The sequence below is a fragment of the Gopherus flavomarginatus genome, chromosome 1 (genome assembly GCF_025201925.1).
Source record: "Gopherus flavomarginatus isolate rGopFla2 chromosome 1, rGopFla2.mat.asm, whole genome shotgun sequence".
Classification (NCBI taxonomy): Eukaryota; Metazoa; Chordata; order Testudines; family Testudinidae; genus Gopherus; species Gopherus flavomarginatus.
In genome coordinates this window covers 214567750-214589650 of record NC_066617.1, presented here as the reverse complement: position 1 = coordinate 214589650, position 21901 = coordinate 214567750, and the positions used below count along the sequence as shown (strand labels likewise).

General features: G+C 40.2%; 1 protein-coding gene across 2 annotated transcripts in view; it reads left to right on the top strand.

Annotated features, from left to right (window-relative positions):
- ATP6AP2 (ATPase H+ transporting accessory protein 2) overlaps positions 1–14695 on the top strand; it is a 153795-nt gene extending 139100 nt beyond the window's left edge. The window contains exons 3-11 of one of the 2 annotated variants that reach the window (XM_050936695.1): positions 762–892; positions 2838–2966; positions 6615–6710; positions 7168–7305; positions 7622–7675; positions 11596–11745; positions 12852–12968; positions 13629–13851; positions 13954–14695. In XM_050936695.1, coding sequence (XP_050792652.1) covers positions 762–892; positions 2838–2966; positions 6615–6710; positions 7168–7305; positions 7622–7675; positions 11596–11745; positions 12852–12968; positions 13629–13814 — 1001 coding nt within the window. In that variant the 3' untranslated portion in view covers positions 13815–13851; positions 13954–14695. The remainder of the gene's footprint in view (positions 1–761; positions 893–2837; positions 2967–6614; positions 6711–7167; positions 7306–7621; positions 7676–11595; positions 11746–12851; positions 12969–13628; positions 13852–13953) is intronic. The other variant, XM_050936697.1, reaches the window with a different exon arrangement.
- The last annotated feature ends 7206 nt before the right edge of the window (positions 14696–21901 follow it).

The window sequence follows — 21901 nt, the reverse complement described above, 5'->3', positions numbered from 1 at the left end:
AGGAAAATTGGGTTTAAAAAAGAAAAGGCTCTAAATCAGATACCATCTCTAAGCCAAACTGCCCAGAGCAAATTGCGTGAGTGTCTTGTAGCCTGTGAAATAGCAAAGAAACATGTTAAGGCTGACAGGCTACGATTAGTATTATTAGTCTATAAATTGCCCCCCCACATATTGATCCAGAAAAATAGTCTTTGGAAATGAGGGTCCTTACTCTATTAAAACTGCAGCTGTTCAGCAGGACGAGTTGCCATCAATGAAAAAGTGCTTGAATTTTTGGCAAACAACTGTAGGTTGACCTATTCCTCTATTCTTCTGCATGCCATTGTTTTGAGAGCAACAACATGAAATTCTTGAGGCACACTTTGTTCAGTTGCTATGAATATGTCATATCATGGCTTATATTTACTGTCAACACCTGCCTGGAATTTATGATCCAGAATCAGGTTTCGGAGCATAACCCTCTTCCCCCAAGGTCAAAATGGAATAACTAATTGAATAATTTACTAATAGAACCTCTTTCATATCTTTATTTTGTTTTAACACCTCAATTTGTCTATACATAACTCTGTACTGGAATTATCCATTGCATCCTACTACACTGAAATTAATGGCCCTCTTCGGCTGTATCTCTTAACTTGGTAGATCTGTGCACTGGAAGACTGAGAATCAAGAAGTGGTTGTTGCAATCCACGTCTGCTTCACAGGGTTTTAAGAAACTCGTGCTTTACCAAACTTGCCTGTCAATAATGTTTCTGTTTTAGGTGTCTCCGGTGATGAGTTTAGTATCTTACGATCACCCCAATCTGTCGTTTTCCGAGATGGAAGTTGGCCAATACCAGGGGACCGGATCCCAGACATAGCTGCATTATCCATGGGCTTTTCTGTTGAAGAAGTATGTTTCAGTTTTCATTTTAAAAAAGCTGTAAAATTCAGATTAGTTGTTTCTGAGAGCTTTGAATTATAGTTATGGTACATAGATTTTATAAAATATGCTGGAAATAAAGTAGGAACTAGTAAAACAGACCACTAAGAGGAAATTCAGAAAGCTTGGGAATCTAACTTGTGTTCTTCCTTCTCTACAGTGAAACTGTTATTAAAGGGCTAACTGTAATATACATGATTAATAATAAAATGTCTACAGGTCCTCTTGTGTCCTATCTTTTGCACTATGAAAATACCCTGTTAACAGGCTACTACACTTGCAGTCTTGAAACTAAGAGCAGAACTTCTTAAGAATAGTTGTAATGGTTTCTCCATTAAACAAAGCAGGACTGATTATGTACTACGTGCACTGAACGTCCGCTTGAGGCACAAGGTAAAATCAAATACTTTGTGGCCAACCAGGCAACTTGATTTTCACCATGCTGCTTTTCTTGGGGTATCTGTGATATGAAATGGAAAACTTATATTGTTCAGCAGTCCATTCCTTCTTCTAAGTTAGGTGGTCCCTGCTAAACTGTGAGGGCCCTTGGGACTGTCCAGAACTAGCACCCCCCATTCCCTCCCCCACCCCCAGAAAGAACAAAATGTCAGAAGAGTGTGGGGAAGGAGAACCCTCTAAATTTTGTTACAGCTAGCTGTTCCTCCACTCAAAACAACAAACACACAAAGTGAAAGTAGATATCAGTATCATGGTTAAGGCTTTGATCCCATAATGAACTCCATACAGGCAGACTCCTGCAGCTGTGGGGAGCTCATTGCAGGGTTGGAGCCTTAATTTTTGGTCTTGACATGACTCATAATCTAGGAGAATAGAAACTGTGCTGTAGGAGATTTTTAGGATTCTACCTTCAGACTCTCTGGCATTCAAACTTACATTTTTAAAAAAGCGATCACTCTGTGTATTAATGCATTGTTAAGTTATCGGGCAACCTAAAAGGTATGAACTTCCCCATTTGCTGAGCAGGCTGAAATGTTAAAATAGGGGTCTCCAAAACAAATCCTTCTGCAGTTCTCTACCTGTAAGGGAGGGTAAAACTAATAATCTTTTTTTTCCTCTTAATTGGGATCTCAGTCAATTTCTCTTTCACCTGTAAGGAATATATAGATCATAGCAAACATGGTTAATTTTAAAATGCATTTAGCTTGGTCTTGTAAAATTGCCATCTATATTGAGTAATATTTTTTTTTTTTTTTTTGTGGGTGGAAACTATCCCGATCAACGTTCATGTAAATTCTGCAGATATACAATTACATGCAAAATAGACTCAGCTCTTGCTCTTAATGAGCTGCCAAAGCATCTGTCTATTTTGCAGAACCCTTCCACTGCTTCAGAGCCTAATTACTTCTACTTTAATGTCAGAATCACTAGCATTTATTGTTTATAGTTGTACCAGAAACATCCTGGCGATGTATTTTTCCAGTGTGGCTAAATATTATTGGTCTATATCAAGCATATATTTGAATAAAAATATTCCTCCAACTAGCTACATACTAGAGAAGCTTGCTACTTCCCTCAAATCAGGGGAAGTTGCTTTTCATATCACTAGAAAATGGACTCTTAGTGAATATTTTGGAATGTAGCAGTCATGACTATGAAACTTGGTTCAGTAGCCACATAGGCAGTTTAATAAGCCAACATTGTACAGTATGTGAATGACATTTTTCTTACAATAATGTTATGGAGGACCTGCTGTTAATAGAGAATTAACAAAGAAATGGCGTGGGGGGGGGGATCCTTTCAAGCCTTTAGACTCCCTACTTAGTTTCCAGTAGGTTCTATAAAGATTTGATATCACTGCAAATTCTCTACATTAACTATTTGATATAGTTTGATCTGTTTTTTTTCCTTTGATTTCAAGCTAAGCAAAAGTTTTTGCTTTTAAATTTGTTACCAGGACCTTTCCTGGCCTGGACTTGCAGTGGGTGATATATTTCATCGTCCTCGAGCTACTGTTCTGGTGACTGTGAAGGGAGTGGACAAGCTGGCGATGCCTAAAGATGGAATTTCTTACCCTGTTGAGAATGTAAGTATCTGCAGTTTTTTGTGTTGTGTCTGTTACTCATACTTCTGTTAATACTGAAAGTATTGCATGGTGTTTGAAAAAAATCCCAAAAGCTAACCTTTCACCAATTGTGCTTTTTATACTTGACATAGCTTTTCATGTAGCCAGAGAATTAAGGCCAGAAAGGACCGTTAGATCGAGTCTGACCTGGAAATCACAGTATGGTAAACTTCACTAAGTTTCCCTTGCATTGATTCCAGTAACTTGTGTTTGGCTAAAGCATATCTTCCAGAAAGGCATCTAGTCTTCTTTTGATGACATCAAGAAGTAAAGGATCCATCACTTCCACTGTTAGTTTGTTCCAATGTTAAATTGCTGTCACTGTTAAAAAATTGTGCCTCACATCCGATTTGAATTTGCCCACCTACAGTTTCCAGCTATTGCTTCATGTTATGCTTTTCTCTGCTAGATTAGAACCCTTTAGTATACATGGTGTCTTCCCTCTGTGAAAATACTGACAGTGATGTTGTCATCTCTCAATCTCTTTTTGATACATTAAACAGATTCCCTTTAAGTCTTTCGCTGTAAAGCATTTTCTCCAACCCTCCAATCATTTTTGTGGGTTTCTGAACCCTCTACAATCTTTCAAAATTCTTTTTAAAGTATGGCCACCAGAACTGGATGCAGTTGTCCAGTTTGTCTCACCAATACTGTATGCAGAAGTAAAATCACCTCCTTATTCCTACTAACTCCTCCCCTGTTTATACATTCAAGAATCATATTAGCCCATTTTGCCACAGAATTGCACTGGGAGCTCATATTGTGTTGCTTGTCCACTAGGAATCCTAAATCATTTTCAGAGTCACTGCTTTCCAAGATGCAGTCCCCCATTCTGTAGATATTGCCCACATACGTTATTCCTACATCTATATCTTTGCATTTGACTGTATTAAAAGCCACTTGTTTGAATGGGCCCTGCATACAAAGCAATCTAAATTGCTCTCTATGACTACCCTATCCTCGTTGTTATTTACCACTCCAACAATCTGTCATCTTTTATCAGCAATGATTTTAATGTTTACTGTCAGATCATTGATGAAAATTTTGAATAGCATTGGGTCTAATACTGATCCTGCCACAATTAGTATCACTCCCATTCAGTAGTGATTTCCCCATTGACAACTACTTAGAGATCCATCAGTTAGCTCAGAGGTGGGCAAACTAAGGTCCGATGGGCCACGTCCAGCCGGGGGACTGTCCTTCCCGGCCCCTGAGCTCCGGGAGGCTGGGGAGGCTAGCCCCCGGCCTCTTCCTCACTGCCCCTCTTCCCTGCAGCCTCAATGCACTGCACTGCCAGAACTCTGGCCTGCCGCTCCTGCTGGGCAGCGTGTCGGCGGGGCTACAAGCTCCTGCTGCTCTGAGCAGGATGGTAAGGGGACAGTGGGGGAGGGGAGGTTGGATAAGGGATGGGGGTTCCGGGGGCAGTCGGGGACAGGGATCTGGGGGGGGCGGGGACTGTCAGGGGACAGGGGTGTGGATAGGGGTGGGGACAGGGAGCAGGGGGGTTTAGGAGGTGGGGATCCAGGGGAGCGGTTAGGGGTGGGGGTCCTGGGAGGGGGCTGTCAGGGGACAAGGAGCAGTGGGGGGTTGGATGGGTTGGACATTCTAAGGGTGGCAGTCAGGGTGGGAAGGGGCAGATAGGGGGCAGGGGCCAGGCTGTTTGGGTAGGCACAGCCTTCCCTACCCGGCCTGCCATATAGTTTCGCAACGCTGATGTGGCCCTCGGGCCAAAAAGTTTGCCCATGCCTGAGTTAGCTGGTTCTTAATCCATTTCACATGTACTTTTAAAAAATGACACTTTACAATATCAGTACCGAGAATGTTGTGTGGTACTAAGTCAAACACTTTGTACCAAAGTCTAAGTATATTACAAATGTGTAGTTAACTTTATCAGCCAAACTTGTAATGTCATTAAAGAATGAAATCAGGTTTGTTTGAGATCTATTTTCTATAAAATCAAGTTGACTGGCATTAATTATATTCCTAGTCTTTAATTCTTTATCAGTTGAATCTTGTATTGGCTTTTCCATTCTTTTCCCTAGGATTGATGTCAGGATAACTGTCATATAGTTATCCAGGTCATCCCACTTGCCCTTTTTGAATATTGACACATTATTAGTCCTCTTCCAATTTTCTGGAATTTCCCCAGTATTCCAAGATTTATTAAAAATTAACATTAGCAAACCAGAACTCCTCAGTGAACTCTTTCAGGCTTCTTGGAGGCATATAATCTAGGTTTGGAGGTTACAAATTGTTTATCCTTAGTAGATGATTGCTTAACATCCTCCTTGGTTATTAATGAACTGGAAAGTACTTCATCATCCTCATGTGATAAGAGTACATCATCCTGCTTCTTTCAAATAAAGAACAGAAATATTTATTTTACTTTACTATCATTAACAATTTAACCATCTGTCTAGTAATGGACTTAATCCGTTGCTAGAATTTATTTTGTTCCTAATAAGCTTTAACTTCTTATTGTTCTTAACCTCGCCAAACAGATTTTTCCCCCATGTCTCTACCTTCCCTCATAAATTTTCTATACTATATAACTTCTAATTTATATCTATTTCCTCCTTTTTCCACTTATGTATTGCTTTTAAATTTCTAATTGTTGTCATCACTGTGCCACTGAACCAAGATGGGCTTTTAGCCAAAGTTGTCTTCGTTTTTGATTGTAGAATCATGTCTTTTTGGCCATCTAATAATCTCTTCTTTAAGAACTCTCTATTTTCATTCACATTTCTCTGTCTAAACTTTTCCTCCCAATCAATTTCACTCATCTTTCCTCAGCTGTGGAAAGATTTTCCTTTTTGAAGATGAAAGAGAATCAACTCTGAATACCCCTAGAGACTCCTAAAAGAGCAGTCAACCTTTGCAAAATCATCCTGAAATGTTTTATTGTAGGTAGAAAACCTACTACTTCACATTATCATAATGATGAAGTAGTTAATATTTTACTCAGTCATCAAAAGTGAATAGGTGACTAAAACTTTGCAAAGTTGAGCTGTTTTTGAGAACAAAACTAATACTAATTTATTAAATTTGTTACCTCTCTCTTCATAAGCCATGTGCCCCTCCAAGATCCCTCAAGGAATGTCTTTATCTTGACACAACTAAACAGTTCATATTTTCACATTGTCTAGCATTGAACTGGTTGCTTTGGAAACCCTTACTCTGAATTTCCTAGTACCCCTTGTAGATATAACATGAGTGTACGAAGCTGGCATTTTCTTTTATAGAAAACATCTTTGCTGTAGGGTGGATAGTATGCATTCCTTTCCTTTTCGCATCTTCGTTTTTAATATGATTTAATAAGGTTAATTTTGTATTTAACAAGGGACTTTAAAATTGCTCCCCTTTTCTAAACTTCTAGGGAAAGTATTAAAATGCTGAGACCGTGCCCACAATGAATACAGCCACATCTGTTGCACTTTTATCAGTTAAGACTGGCTGCATGCAGGCTGTTGTATAAATGTGTCTGTTTGAGCATAAGTATGTAATCAATGCACAAAACGGAAAGTCACAGTTTTTGTCCCAAGGAATTTCCATCCTTGTCTACACGTTGCTTTAGCCAGAATTCCTTATTAGAGCTTTATTGTTTTTCAGGCTGTTCCTTTCAGTCTTGACAGTGTTGCAAATGCTATTCATACCTTGTTCTCTGAGGAAACCCCTGTAGTCTTGCAGTTGGCTCCCAGTGAGGAAGTGAGTATTGATTCATCTTCTAAACCATTTGAAATAAGAGTTAAACCACACAATTGGGAACTGATGTGCTTATACCTCTTGGCTGTATGAACATCTTGTATTACCAAAAAAAGAACAGGAGTACTTGTAGCACTTTAGAGATTAACACATTTATTTGAGCATAAGCTTTCGTGGGCTACAGGCCACTTCATCGGATGCATAGATTTCTTGCTGTATGTTCTAGTCTATGCATCCGATGAAGTGGCCTGTAGCCCACGAAAGCTTATGCTCAAATGAATGTATTAGTCTCAAAGGTGCCACAAGTACTCCTGTTCTTTTTGTGGATACAGACTAACACGGCTACTACTCTGAAACCTTGTATTACAAAAGCACCTGCATGTGTAATGGAATTAATCTAAGATGTTTGAAAAATCCAAAACTGAACTATTCTCATATTACACAACCTCTGTTCTTACAGAGAGTTTATATGGTGGGAAAGGCAAACTCTGTATTTGAAGACCTTTCTGTCACGCTGCGACAGCTACGGAACCGCCTTTTCCAGGATAACTCCATTCTCAGTTCAATTCCCCTCAACTCTCTCAGCAGAAACAATGAGGTAAGAAACAGTGGCCAATGAATACTGCTTTAATTAAACTGCCTCTGATCTACTTTTATGAGTTCAATTTAAGAAATATGCTCATTCATTTTTCATCTCCTTGTTGTCGTGAGGGGGAAGTTGCTCCCCAAGTTTCAATATTTAAGTACTAGAAAATGGTGATTAATTGATTTTGGGGCATTGTTTGACCCAGTAACAAACATTGCAGGGCCAAAAAAAGCTACTGCTTATAGCTGCAGTTTGCTGAGATGTGCAACAAAATTAGGCTGCCTCATCTTCAGTTTCTGTTCAGTAAATACTTGTTTCTCTCCCCTAGGTTGACCTGCTTTTTCTATCAGAACTACAAGTCCTGCATGATATCTCCAGCTTGGTGAGCACGACTTTTCAAACACACTCTATATCAGGGGTTCTCACACTGGGCGTCGGGACCCCTCAGGGGGTCACAAGGTTATTACATGGGGGGTCACGAGCTGTCAGCCTCACCGCAAACCCCGCTTTGCCTCCAGCATTTGTAATAGTGTTAAATATATAAAAAGTATTTTTAATTTATGGAGGGGAGCTGGCACTCAGAGGCTACCTATATGAAAGGGGTCACATATAAAAGTTTGAGAACCACTGCTCTATATGTCTCACATATGATTGAGGGAATTTTGAAAGACACTTCTTGTTAAAGTCTGACATTCTATGTGTGACGATCTCTAGGGCAGTGGTGTCCAAACTGAATTCCCAGGAGCCATTTGTAGCTCTTAAGTGATTTGAACCATGGCCTTCAAAAGTGACTTAAAATGTGTATTTAGAGATTGACAATGTGTTCCCTGAGATGCACCCTGTAGTTTCTGAACTGAAGTGTATGAATCAGCTCTGCCACTGAAATGGGTGGAGGTGGCATCATTTCTTGTCTCTTGCAACAGCCCTGGTGTGAGCTGGGGCACTCTGAGCTGCTGCTTTCCCTTCCAACATCGCTGGGGAATCCCCAGCAGGTGATTTGTGGGTGGTTCCTGTTTTCTTTATATGCTGCCTAAAGGTGCAGTAGGAGTAGAACAGGGTAGAGAATATGTACCTGATATTGGCTCCTTGACCTTCTTGAAATGAAATGATTGTTCTGCCCCCTAGATTAAGAGGTTGGACATGGCTGCTTTAGTGCATGTTTCCACAACAACTAGTCAAAAGCCATAGCTGGCTGTGTGGGTTAAATTTCAGTACAGAGTTGTTACAGAATCATAGGACTAGAAGGGACCTTGAGAGGTCATCTAATCAAAGCTGCAGAAGCTATCTGTGGCCAGCATCCCAGACAAAGGGAAAAAATTTGTAGGGAAGGATTTCAGACCAAGCTGGATGAGCAAGCATCTCAAGCAGGTGATTTTAAGAGAAAGCAGCAAGCCTACATGAAATGGAAGATGGGAGGCATCAGCAAGGAAAGCTACTTCTTGGAGGTCAGAAAGTGTAGGGATAAAGTGAGAACTGCCAAAAGCCAAGCAGCGTTGGACCTTGCAAATGGAATTAAAACCAATAGTAAAAGGTTCTATAGCCATATAAATGAAAAGAAAACAAGGAAAGAAGTGGGGCTGCTAAACACTGATGATGGAATGGAGATTAAAGGTAATCTAGGCATGGCTCAAAACCTAAACAAATACTTTGCCTCCGTTTTTAATAAAGCTAGTGAGAAGCTTAGGGATAGTAGGAGGGTGGCTAATGGAAATGAGGATATGGAAGTAGAAATTACCATATCTGAGGTGGAAGTCAAACTCAAACAGCTTAGTGGGACTAAATCTCAATCTAAACCTGGATAATCTCTGTCCAAGTATATTAAGGGAACTGGCACATGAAATTGCAAGCCCAATAGCAAGGATTTTTAATGAATCTGTAAACTTGGGGGTCATACCCTATTAGCAATTCTCCAGTCATATAGTACCTATTTTTAAGAAAGGAAAATGTGATCTGGAAAACTACAGGCCTATTAGTTTGACCTCAATTGTATGCATGGGCTTGGAATAAACTTTGAAAGAGAAAGTAGTTAAGGACATAGAGGTGAATAACTATGATAAAATACAAGGTGGTTTAACAAAAGGTAGATCATGCCAGACTAAAATGATCTTCTTTGAGAAGAGAACTGATTGTTTTTAAAAAAAAAAAAAAAAAAGAAAGAAATGCACTAGAGCTAATCTACTTCATTCTCAGTAAGGCATTTGATAGAATTCTACATGAGAAATTGTTAGTTAAATTGGAATATATGAGGATTAATATGAGAATTGAAAAGTGGATAAGGAACTGGTTAAAGAGGAGACTACAAATGGTCATACTGAAAGATGAACTGTCAGACTTTGAGGAAGATTAGTGGAGTTCCTCAGGGATTGGTCTTGAGACCAGTTGTATTTAAAATTTTTATTAATGATCTTGACATGCAAAGTGGGAATGTGCTAATAAAATTTGCAGATATCACAAAGTTGGGAGGTATTACCAATATGGAGGAGCATTGGAATATCATACAAGAGGATCTGGATGATCTTGAAAACTGGAGTAATAGAAATGGGATGGAAATTTAATAGTGCAAGGTCATGCGCTTAATGACTAAGACATCAAGAATTTTTTCACAAAACTGGGGATGTATCAGTTGGAAATGACAGAGGAGGAGAAAGACCTGGGTGTATTGATTGATGACAGGCTAACTACAAGCTGCCACTGTGAAGCAGCTGTGAAAATGGCTAATGCAGTCCTAGGATGCAGACAGGGCTACTAGGATGATCAGAGGAGTGGAGAACCTACCTTATAAGAGGAGACTCAAAGAGCATGGCTTGTTTAGCCTAACAAGAAGACGACTCTGGGAAATGCAATTGCTCTCTATAAATACATTAGAGGGATAAGTACCAAGGAGGCAGATGAGTTATTTAAGATAAGCACCAGTGTTGACACAGGAACAAATAGATATAAACTGGCAATCAGTAAGTTTAGGCTTGAAATTAGTTGAAGGTTTCTAACCATCAGAGTAGTGAAGTTCTGGAACAGCCTTCTAAGGAGAGCAGTGGGGGCAATAAACCTAACTGGGTTCAAGACTGAGCTTGATAAGTTTATGGAGGGGATGACATGATGAGACAGCCTACAATGGCGTTTGGCTGATCTGTGACTGCTAGCAGCAAATATCTCCAATGGATTGTGATGGAACACTAGATGGGGAGGGCTCTGAGTTGCTACAGAGAATGTTTTCCCAGGTATCTGGCTGGTAGGTCTTTCCAACATGGTCAGGGTCTAACTGATCACCATATTAGGGATTGGGAAGGAATTTTCTCCTGGGTCAGATTGGCAGACACCACGGGGGATGGGGAGGTTGCCTTCCTATGGGGCATGGGTCACTTGCAGGTTTAAACTAGTATAAGTGGTGGATTTTCTGTAACTTGAAGTCTTTAATGATTTGAGCTCTTCTGTAACTCAGCCAGAGGTTAGGGGTCTATTATAGTAATGGGTGTGTGAGGTTATGGCCTGCAGTGTGCAGGAGGTCAGACTAGATGATTGTGATGGTCCCTTTTGGCCTTAGTCTATGAGAACTTGCCAGTATACCAAAGACCAGAAACATAAGGTTAAAAAAATGCAGTGATGATAGAGGCAGGTTCAAGTTGCTGTTCTCCCACAGATTGTGTAACTTTGGGCAGATCACATAGTCTGTCTCTACTTCCCCGATGCAAAATAGGGGTAATAGCACTTCCCTAGCTCAAAAGGGTCACGAGGGTGCATTCATAAATGATTGTGAGGTGCTCGGATTCTGTGGTGATTGGGTGGCTCAGGCAAATACCTGAGATCTCACATCTTGAAGAAATATTGCTTATGTAGCTGGGCAGCAGAAAAAATAAACTTCCTTCAATAAAATTCACAGCAAAGGTCAGTTTAGTAGCACAGGAAACCATGGGCATCCATGGAATTTATGCATTTTCCTTCATGCTCTCTATCATTACAGCAATCCTAGAATCAGGATTTTGACATAAACTTAAGGAACACCTACAATATATGGATGAGAGACCCCTTTCAGTGGAACTGTAACTCTTGGTGCATGTGCCTCTTTAAAACGATCTCTGGCATAAACTTACCCAGGCACTTCTACCCTGCTTCCCTTTCGAAGACCATATAGCCAGCTGTAGACACTTCTCTGATCCAAGATGGCAAGTTCTGGCAAACTTCCAAGTCTGCATGGAATATGTCAGACAAAAATGAAGCTGACTCAGTCAGTGATTTAAATCTCATTGGACTGAGTATTTAAACTAACCCATTTTTTCCCTGTGGTTCACTTTTTCCCCCCTTAAGTTGTCTAGACATAAGCATCTGGCGAAGGATCACTCCCCAGACTTATATTCACTGGAACTGGCTGGCTTGGAAGAGATTGGGAAACGGTATGGAGAAGATTCTCAACAATTCAAGGATGCCTCTCAGATTCTTGCTGATTCCCTGCAAAAGGTAAAAGGAGATCTACCATAAATACTGTTCTGTAAAGTCTGTCTGAATAACAATTCTAATGTGAACAGTACTGGTTTTGTATTAACAGGACAGCTGAACACCAACATTCATTGGTCATGCAGCATTGTACTGTGAATTGCCATTCCTTTGTGTTGGCCTCTCCATCTCTTGGTTGGGTAAACTCTATGTCCCTCTGTCAAGTATCAAATCAAACTTCTGTAGTTTGGTCACCCCTGAGCAAGAAAGGTATTAGAGGGCCTTTTTGGCAGGTCAGATCTGTTTGTGAAGGAGTCAGAGGGTGATATTAACAAATGTGTAAATCAGTAAGTCCTGATAAATTGGTTTTAAAACAGATACTTTGTGTTTATAGGCATTTCTCACTTAAACTGGCTGAAAATGTGAAGGAAATAGCTCTAGCTTTAGCCCACCACAATGTGGTCAGGTGCTGTGTGTGTTTTTTTTTTTTCCACACCTTGAGCAGTTCTACCATTTTCAAGTCTCTCAAATATCCGCTCTTTCACTCCTTTCCTGAGCAGGCTGCCAGTTTTGGATTTTATCAAAATCCACAACTGGCAGCCTGCTCAGGAAAGGAGTGAAACTATCCATCAAGATCTAAGACAACTCCATCTTGCTAGTATCCAAAGTCTGATGCCAAAATATAGTGAGGCCAAATACTAGATACTTAATTCACTAAGTTAAACAGCTCTCTTCTGTAAAGTATTGCATTCATATACAGCAATGCAGCGTGTGTCAAATGTTCACGTTTGATCAGAATTGCTCTCAAGTAGGAATCTTAGATTAAGTACAGAATAGGGAAATACATGGGCCAGAGCATATGTAATGGGATATTGCCGCTTTCATATCAGAGCACATGTATCTGTAGAAGGTCAGTAAGAAGCTCTTAGGATCCTGGACAACTGTCCAGTGGTCTGTAAAGAGATGGTCTAAACTAGCTCACAATTGGCATTCTTCTTAGCAGACTCAAATCACTGGAGACTTCCATTTCTCCAGATTGTTCAGATCTACTGCCTTGGTGCATCTTCTGTTACAGGAGTCAGATTTAGTAACTATTGCATATATCTGAAACTAAGCTATTGCTTTTTCAGTTTGCAGATGAGATGTATAATCTCTACGGTGGGAATGCTGTAGTAGAGGTGGTGACTGCAAAGACATTTGATGCTTCCCTTGTGAGGAAGAGTCGGTCCGTTCTCCAGACTGCAGAGGTAGTGAATGCACTTTAAACCCTTTTTCTGCAGATGAACTATTACAAATGTGAACATGTGCATCGCTCCATTTTGTAGAACTAGAATATTGACTTGATACTGTAGCAACCTTTTAAACTTTTAGTGGCTTAGACACTAGGCATGATGAATCATAGAATATCAGGGTTGGAAGGGACCTCAGGAGGTCATCTAGTCCAACCCCTACTCAAAGCAGGACCAATCCCCAACTAAATCATCCCATTCCAGTGCTTCCCCACCCTCCTAGTGAAAGTTTTTTCCTGATATCCAACCTAAACCTCCCCCACTGCAACTTGAGACCATTACTCCTTGTTCTGTCATCTGGTACCACTGAGAACAGTCTAGATCCATCCTCTTTGGAACCGCCATTTCAGGTACTTAAAAGCAGCTATCAAATGAACAAACATAGCAAGTGCAGTGACCTAGTCTCCATTTATGATGCCAGTCACATAGGTGCATTAGTATTTAGTGCAAGTAACTCCAGAATTGGCTGTGCAAAATATCCATCTCTTGGTATGTGCAGTCTGAATGTTTAGTATAATGAGAATATGTTCTGTGTGCAGGCTGACTTCAGAAGCATTGTGACTGCTGGCCTCCAGATGTCTCACTTCTTTAAACCATACTTTCCTTCTTTCACTGCAGAGTACCTCATATAACCTAGGATATTCATACAACTTCAACTATGCTGTGGTCTTCAACATAATTCTGTGGCTCATGATAGGCCTTGCATTAGCTGTGATTGTAATCTCCTACAACCTCTGGAACATGGATCCTGGCTATGACAGCATTATTTACAGGATGACAAATCAGAAGATAAGAATGGATTGAACTTCAGTCCAGGGAAAGGAGTATGGCCACTTCTGAAGTGTGTTTAAAATAATATTTTGGCATGGTTAAATGTGGACGTCTTTAAAGGTGCTTTTATTTCTCTAATGGTTCCTTGCGTTTTCTTTTTGTCTCTCTTTAGATGCGAATAGTACTACCAGAGTGGATTTACAAAGCTGAATCTACCACCTGCTATAAAACCATGCCCTAATTATTACTAAACTATATAACTTCATTCCATTTTGGTAACACAAAATGAATTTTAGAAACAATACCCTGTATTCCTTGTGATTAAATATGTGAAAAAATGCACTGAAATAATAGCAACTTTCTGATTTAAACTTTTTACACAGGAGGTTTAGAAACTATTGTTAAGCTGTGTTGTATATTATGAACCAGATGTAAATGTTTGTTTGATGTAAATATTTCTAATGGTATATGTAGTGTTCAGGGAAAAACAGATTATAGCCCTATTTATGTAAAGCCTGCACTATGGGAATAGTTCCACAAGAACAATTCTGGCTGAAACAGTATTTGGGTTTTTTTACATTCCAGCCACCACCATGAACCGTAGCCAAAATGAGGCTTGGTGTAGATCTTATCAGCTCACTGCTGCATTTAAAAGGACTGCAGAGAGATAATAGGTAAGAACACTGGTGTGGCTGGGGTATACAGTTAGGAAACTACAAATATAGAAACTAGTCTGGGTGCTTGAAGTTTAATGTAATATACTGTAGAGGCTTACATTATGATGCTTCTGATTCTTTTCATGTATGTTCAAACACCTGTTTTTGGTGGTAGAAGTGGACCAATAACTGGCTCTTAGCCACACTCCATTTTTATTACTTATGTGCTTCAAACATTAATAAACAGAACAGGTAACATTTGCTGTGGAGTTCATTTACTTTTCCTACAAAGTTCCATTAAGGGGTAGTCATACTCAGTTCAAAACTGAGTTAACTTAAGCTAAACCAAACAAACGCAGAAGGCTACATTTATCTAAATAGATTAGGCCCTCTTGGGGGGGGGGGGGAAATGTGCACACATGAACGCTGGCTTTTATGCCTGGCTCTGCCACTGGCCTACTGGGTGACCTTGGGTAAGTTGCTTCTATCGCTGTGCCTCAGTTTCCCCCATCTGTTTTTAAAAAAAAGGATGATACTGACCACCGTTTTGTAGCATGTTTTTTCATGCATAGATCTTAAAGTGCTTTGAAAGTTAATACCTAAAGGCTTTCACAAGCCAGTAGTGCTCTAACTATTCAAAGCTGCTCCCTGTTTTCTGTATTGTTTACACAAAACCTTTACCTGGATAACTAGTAGATGAAAGCCTATGCTGTTGAGCCACCTGATACACCTGTACAAGTAATCCACCATCTGTGCTCTGTATCTAGTTCATTTTTCCTTAGGCTTGCTGTGACCAGTGAGGGTAGCTTTCTTTCTTGGCATTGTGTGTGGTCAAAGCCTAGAGTGGTACTGGTAGTAATGCTCCCATATAGCGAGCGGTATGTATGGAAACTGTTCACTTATCTAATTCTTCGACCAGGTAACTTCAGGATTTGTGGTAGGCAGTGTGTCTGCACTGTTTTTCCCAAACATCACATGAGTAAACATGCTAACATAAAGCAGCATATACTAGTGAACAGGAAACCATATAGAACAGCAGTAAAACTGCATATGTAGGTAGTATTTTGGGGCTCTTGTTCTGTGCTGTAGTGAACCCTATTGCTGTTTGTACATGTTCCCCAAAGCCTGTGCACAGAGTTACCCCCACCTACTCTGATTAACTGTCGCATTCCAACTGCCACAGAATCTTTGGCCTCCAAAATTCCATCTGGCTCTTGCAGGGTGCAGTGATTGAACTTGCTGATATTCTAAAGAAAACACTCCCAATCATATTCATTGCTGTTTCCTTCCTTTCACACTGAGTCAGAGATCCTTGTTTTTTTCAGAGTGACACTCTCTCTGACAGTCCTGGAAGATCTGTGTTCATGTGTGTGGGTGGTGAATGAGTGGCTAAGTTCAGTTGCAGAGGTGGCTTTGAAGAACTATGGAGTTGGGCCAAGTAATCCACCAGCTGTGCAGTCTTCCTCATACAACCAACAAAATTTGCATGCAAATTAGCTATAAAGATAGTGTGGTAACTGGACTCTTAGCATGGCATAGATACATGCCTTAATGTAGGTGTGTACTGCAGGGATGTAAGTTTTAAGATCAAAAGGGGTGAGAATTCAAAAATTGAACAATAGCCAACTGTAAGAGCCAGTGATGATTCAACCTGGAGATATTCTAACCGAAAAGCCCTCAGCTGTGCTTGAAGCTGTTTTGATTGCCTCACCGTGCCTCTGCAGCCATTCTAGGCTTCAGAGTGACTCTCAGGGAATCTTATTACATAGAGGCTTGTGCTGAAAGCTCCTGTTAGCATACTGCAATTAAAGAGTTGAAACTCATGATTTAGTACAGTTTTATTTCACTAGGAAACTGACAGTTGCTGTCTGCAATACAGAAGCAGCTGTGTAGTCTCACTGTTTTATAACCTAGGATATTGATTCACTTTGCTTGTTTAACTCACTCCATCAGTAGTGGATCCTTTTCCCTCCCAAAACAGAAAGTAGCCAAACTAAGTTACATTCAGCAGCTTCCTGGAAGTTGAAAGTGTGTGTGTGTGTGTGGGGGGGGGGGGGGGCAGTTAGTCTGTCACATGTTCATGTGTTGTGCAAGCTTGACTGTGTCTTTAGTCTTAGTTGAGTAAGATGCTGCAGCTTAAGCTGGATGCCCTACCATCAGGCATAGCAGCAGCAGTGTATGTAACGGAATTCAGATTGACAGTTTACCTAGTATTAAAATCTTGAAATGGGTAAAAAAAAAATACTTGCTCTTTAATAACTGGTCTCCTAGAAGAGACAATGCATGTTCTTCTGAACAACTAACACCTCCTCTAACAATGAAAATATGCCCTGTCTAAACTACTGCCCATTACCTGTTTGAGCTTGAGTTCAGTTGTGATTAAGATATGTTTACCTATTAAGTATTCTACCATGATTTAAGTATAAAACCAGGAATTAGATATTACTATATACCATATCTCCAGTTTGTCATCAGTAGGATAGTGTCAAATAGATTTGACATTTCAAATTGCTAAGCAGTCTTGACTATAAAATAGTACTATAGATGTTGGTATTAACTTTCACTACCTTCTGTTTTTGGCTGATATGGAAAGAACCCATCACACTGCATTCCACCTCAAATGCAGCATCTTTGCTAGGAGGGAGGTAGTCATGTTAGCTCTATCACATATATAAAAACCTGTGCCTCTTCCGTCACCTGTATGTCAGGTTACCAATATGTCACCACCAAAGGAAAACTTGGTGGTTGGAAAAGGAGCAGTCAATAAGGGCCTGAAATTATAAACATTGAGATCAATGGAACCACTAGTTGATTTCAATGGGTATTGGGTCAGGCCCTTATTGACTACTCGTTTTGCAACCACCAAGGCTAACAATTACTACTCAACTATAAAGTACGTGCTCTAGATTTGGGGGGATGGGAAGAAGGGAAAGTTGTTGTTATACAGGGATCTTATCACCAAATGGACTAGCCTGCAAAACTAGAGTTCATTCAAAATGAAACACTAGCTTTTTGTTGTGGAAATAAGTGTGCAATGAGAGCTTCAAGTTATGGCAGTGCAAGACTACCAGTACCATAACCTGTAAAAAGCTTTTATCAGTGGTCACTAATACCTAAGAGGAGAGAAGGAATATTTGTAATGTTCCCCACCCCACAAGTAGTTACATCATTCTCTGCTGTACAGTTAAGTGAGCAGAATTCTCATTACAAAATAAAACCCAAGAAGTTGTTGCAGCAGGGAGGTTGGACTCTTTGGAACCAGTTCCTGCTGTTGATGTTTTGAGACCTAAGGTAATATAGCCTCGGTATTGATTTTGGCCTCCCATAGTTTGTCTACTTAACTAGACTATTGTCAGATATATTAAAAAAAACACACTTATCCCTTAAAGGGAAAAACATCAATTTAATGTTTAACTTATTTTTGGTATGCTAAGAAAAACTGAAATGAGCATATAGTCAAAGCCTGTTAGAAATATTAATTTTTTTCCCCAAGATATGAGAGACACTAATTATTAATTCTCAACTAACCAAAGAAAAGCCAGCACTCTCTAACTGTACATTTTTCTTCCAGCTAGTGAGGAGTCTTTGAAGGGGTGGAGAGGAGATCGTGCTGTCCAGTATATTGAGTTCAATACTTCTGCAATATTATCTGAGAAGTGAAATTCCAAATATGCTGGCCCTTTATAAACTTTAGTTAACATACATTTCTGTACTGATTATCTAGACCTAAAGAGCAAGTCATAAAACTGTCAAATCTAACAAAGGACTGACAGAGCTGTCATTTTAACAAAAGAGGGCTGAAAGAAGCAGCCTTTGCAATAAGGAATTGGAAATCAAAGTGTCTAGGCTGACAGCTACATTCTATTTATTTATTTATTTTTAAACAGAACGTGCAACTCCAACTTTCAGCTGTCCCATATCTGATAATCTGTTTACTCCAATAGGAGCCTTTCAGTGAAGTGTCACTCAAAGGGCAGCACCAGTAAGAGATAACAGGCCACTTGAGTGGAGATAGTGTTGCAGATTTTTCTAAACTTTTTAAAAGGTGGTAAGTATGTATTGAGTTCACAGTCACAGCATTTTCTTTTAACGCCTGCATATCTCATTTAAGATGATCATTGTACATCAGCATGCTCCTACTGATTCTGAAGCTTATGTCAGAGACCCTTAGTTTAAATCTCTAACTTTTGCCATTGAGGTAGCTTCCCTTCTCCAGTTCTGTTCTGTTATCTTGCCTCCTTCCTGTGATGCTTTAGGGCTCCAGAAGCATTAGCTCTCTTTTATTGCATGGCAGGTTGTGGAGCAGAGTCAGAATACTCACATTTCCCACCACCCATTTTTAAAGGTTCATTTCTACTCCCACCTCCTTTTCAAGCCTGCCTATACTCCAACCACCACCTTCTCTTAACACCTGAGTTCATGTGATGAGACAATACCAGCCTCCTTACATCCTAGAGACAAAAAGGATCTTGACACCATTCCTGACTGCAGGCCTCCCAGCAGCTTCTAAATCTAACTTCTGAAATACTGCAACTCATATCTGTTTTTATTTTACACTATTTCCTACATAACCACTGGCCCAAAATGCACCTTGTTTTGTTTGTATGCAGCAATCCACTACCATTGTAATACAAAACTGATGTGATATGGTTTGGGGAGGATGAGGGAAGGATATTAAATTACACAACAGCGCTGATCCTGAGCTCATGTGGCACTAATAGCCATTTCATATTAAGAAGATGACAATTAATTAAAATGAATATGCTGCCAAGATTGTTAGACCTGTTGCTGATCATCCTCCTGTAAATTACATCTGTTATGTTCAAGATCAATGTGGCAAGGCAGAAAAGCCAGAATCAGTATAGGCACAAATTGCCAGTAGGATGGAAATGTGGGTCTCTTTCCATTTTAGTTCTTTGTGGTATATTTTCTATTAAATATGCCTCATATCACACACATTGAAGATTAACTCCTTTGCACCACTGAATGGAAACTGTTGAGAATAGACCCTGATGTCCCATTCTTTTGGGGAAAGCAACATGATAGTTCCTTTGTAGAGAAAGTCCCATCAGTTAGAGTTCATAGAGGAGGATTTTTAGGATAAGGCAGCCATGGAACGAGCAGGGTCCCTGAAGAGCAAAGGGCCAGGAGAAACAATCACATGCCCGGTGGTAACCAGCTCCTTCATCCTGGTGCCAGATGGTGTGATAGACCACATATCTGCAGAGTTTAGCGTGCAGCACTCCAAAGGAGTGGAGGTTAGCTGGTAGTGGAGGTGAGCTGGGCTTCTTAGATAAGGAAATAGAAGGAGTGGAGCAGAGTGTCTTGGTGTTAAACTCCACAGCATCTGTAGAAATGAAGGTGTGAAATGAGAGACTGATTATGAGGCAAAGAAAGAGCCAGAGGCCCAAAGAGGCTTCTTTTTGTCACCCCAGTGACACAGGACAGGATGACCTCAAGCACTCCTTTCTCGTAGTAGCTTTTTCTAGATTCTCCACCCCAAAAGTGTGATCCTTTTAAGCAGGAGATCAGCTAGATTAAATTTTGCACCCACATCATTCCAGCCTTCAAATTAAATATGTCCATGGTCATACAGTGACAACCTCCATAGATCTTGAAGTGATCCTGGCACTTTTGCAGGCATGAGTAAGGAAGAGCCCTTGACAGAATCTGAAAGAATACTAGCTTTGTGGACAGGTTCAAGGAGAGGGGACACAAAGGAAGAGACCTTTTCTGTGGTCCACCTGCAGAACACAAATGTTGAGCAACTCTTGAGAGTAACTGCTGTGATTTTACAGGTCCAATGAAAAGCCAAGTCTTCTGCCAGTGGAATTAAAGGCGGAGGTGGGATCCCTGGTTGAGATTTGCATCCACCTCAGGGACTGGTAATATTTGGGTCCCCTGGGGAGACTGAATTCCACTTTGGCCTGAGACAGGAGTTGAGACCTTTTTTCCCACATGTTCCCACTCTACACACTACATGGAGAATGTCAAGGTGCAGGGGAAAGATGGTTCATGCCCTGCTAAGAAGAAGTCTTTAAAATGAGACGACCTGCTTTCAGCAGGGGTTTGATTACTGTCTTCCACTCCCCTAGGTTAATCTTCATCACAATGGGCCGTGAAGGAGGGGCAGAGGCTGGATCTTTTAGCCTTTTCATCTCTGTGCACCCTAGGAAAGAATTAGTCAAAGACAGCAAAAGAGATGGGAAGAGAAAGGGCAAACAGAGGGCTTATTTCCTGTCAGGTAGAGCCATAGTGCAAGCTGTCCCTGTACAGGCCTAGGAGAATGAGAAACTATAACAACCAGAATTATGTGAGAGTCATTTTCCTGTGAAGGGGCTTTGTGCCACTAACTCTGCAAAGAGGGTTTTGGAGGATGGGAAGAGATTAAATAAATAAAACCAGTATATGACCACAGCCCTCACATATAACTACAGAAACATAGAACTGACACAAAAGGAAATGAAAAATTAATCTCTCATCTGCTAGCAGCTACTGGTAGCCTCTATTTAGAAAAAGAAAAATAGCCCAAGAATGGTTAAAAAATATGGGAGGTCGCAAGTAGGGAAAAATTAACACACTGATTACGTATCCAGCAAAATAAACAGACGACAGATCATTGAGTACTGAATAAAAGGTATCTAAAGTACATTCACCTGCAAAAACAAAAAGGCATGCCTAATTTTTTTGAATATTAACATTTGAGACACATACCTGGTCTGTTAAACATTTGTATATTTATTAAATTGAATGAAATCAATATAATCACTAAAAATGACATAGGCATTGTAATGATGTTCACTCTGAAATATGGTAACGCTAGATACTAAACAGAAAGATCTGAGGACGATATTCCTGTATATCTCTTTAAACAAAAGCTAACTGCTGTAATGATTGTTTTGTTTTTGATATTTGCATGGCAAGGGTTTCTAAACATGTTACAACTTCCTAAATAAATTGTTTTAATAAAAAAGAACAAGCAAACTGTAGGACCGGAAAGGACCTTGTTAAGTTATCTAGTCCAGTTCCCTGCACTGAGATAGGACTGGACCAATGATTCCCAATGAAGGTTCCTCAGACCTCTGGAGGTCTAGTCTGCCATGAGTTATGTGGGGGTCTGTCCCTTGAGCCAGGACCAGAATGCTCTGGAACAACATTTTGGCACTTTTGCTGCATGGAGGATGCCATTTTATTCTCATAATGAAGTGCTCCACACAGCATGACCTTGCATGCACTGTGTGAGAGGAGTCACACGCTGGAAGAGACGGTCTCATGCAGGAAGGGACGTTCCAAGTAGTACTGAAAATGAAAAGGGTCTCAGGATACTTGGTAAGATGCCAAATGGGTTGTCAGAGAAAAAAGTTGGTAACCATTGATCAAGACCATCCCTGACAGGTTTTAGTCTAACCTGTGCTTATAACCCTCCAATGACAGAGATTCCACAACATCCCTAGGTAATCTATT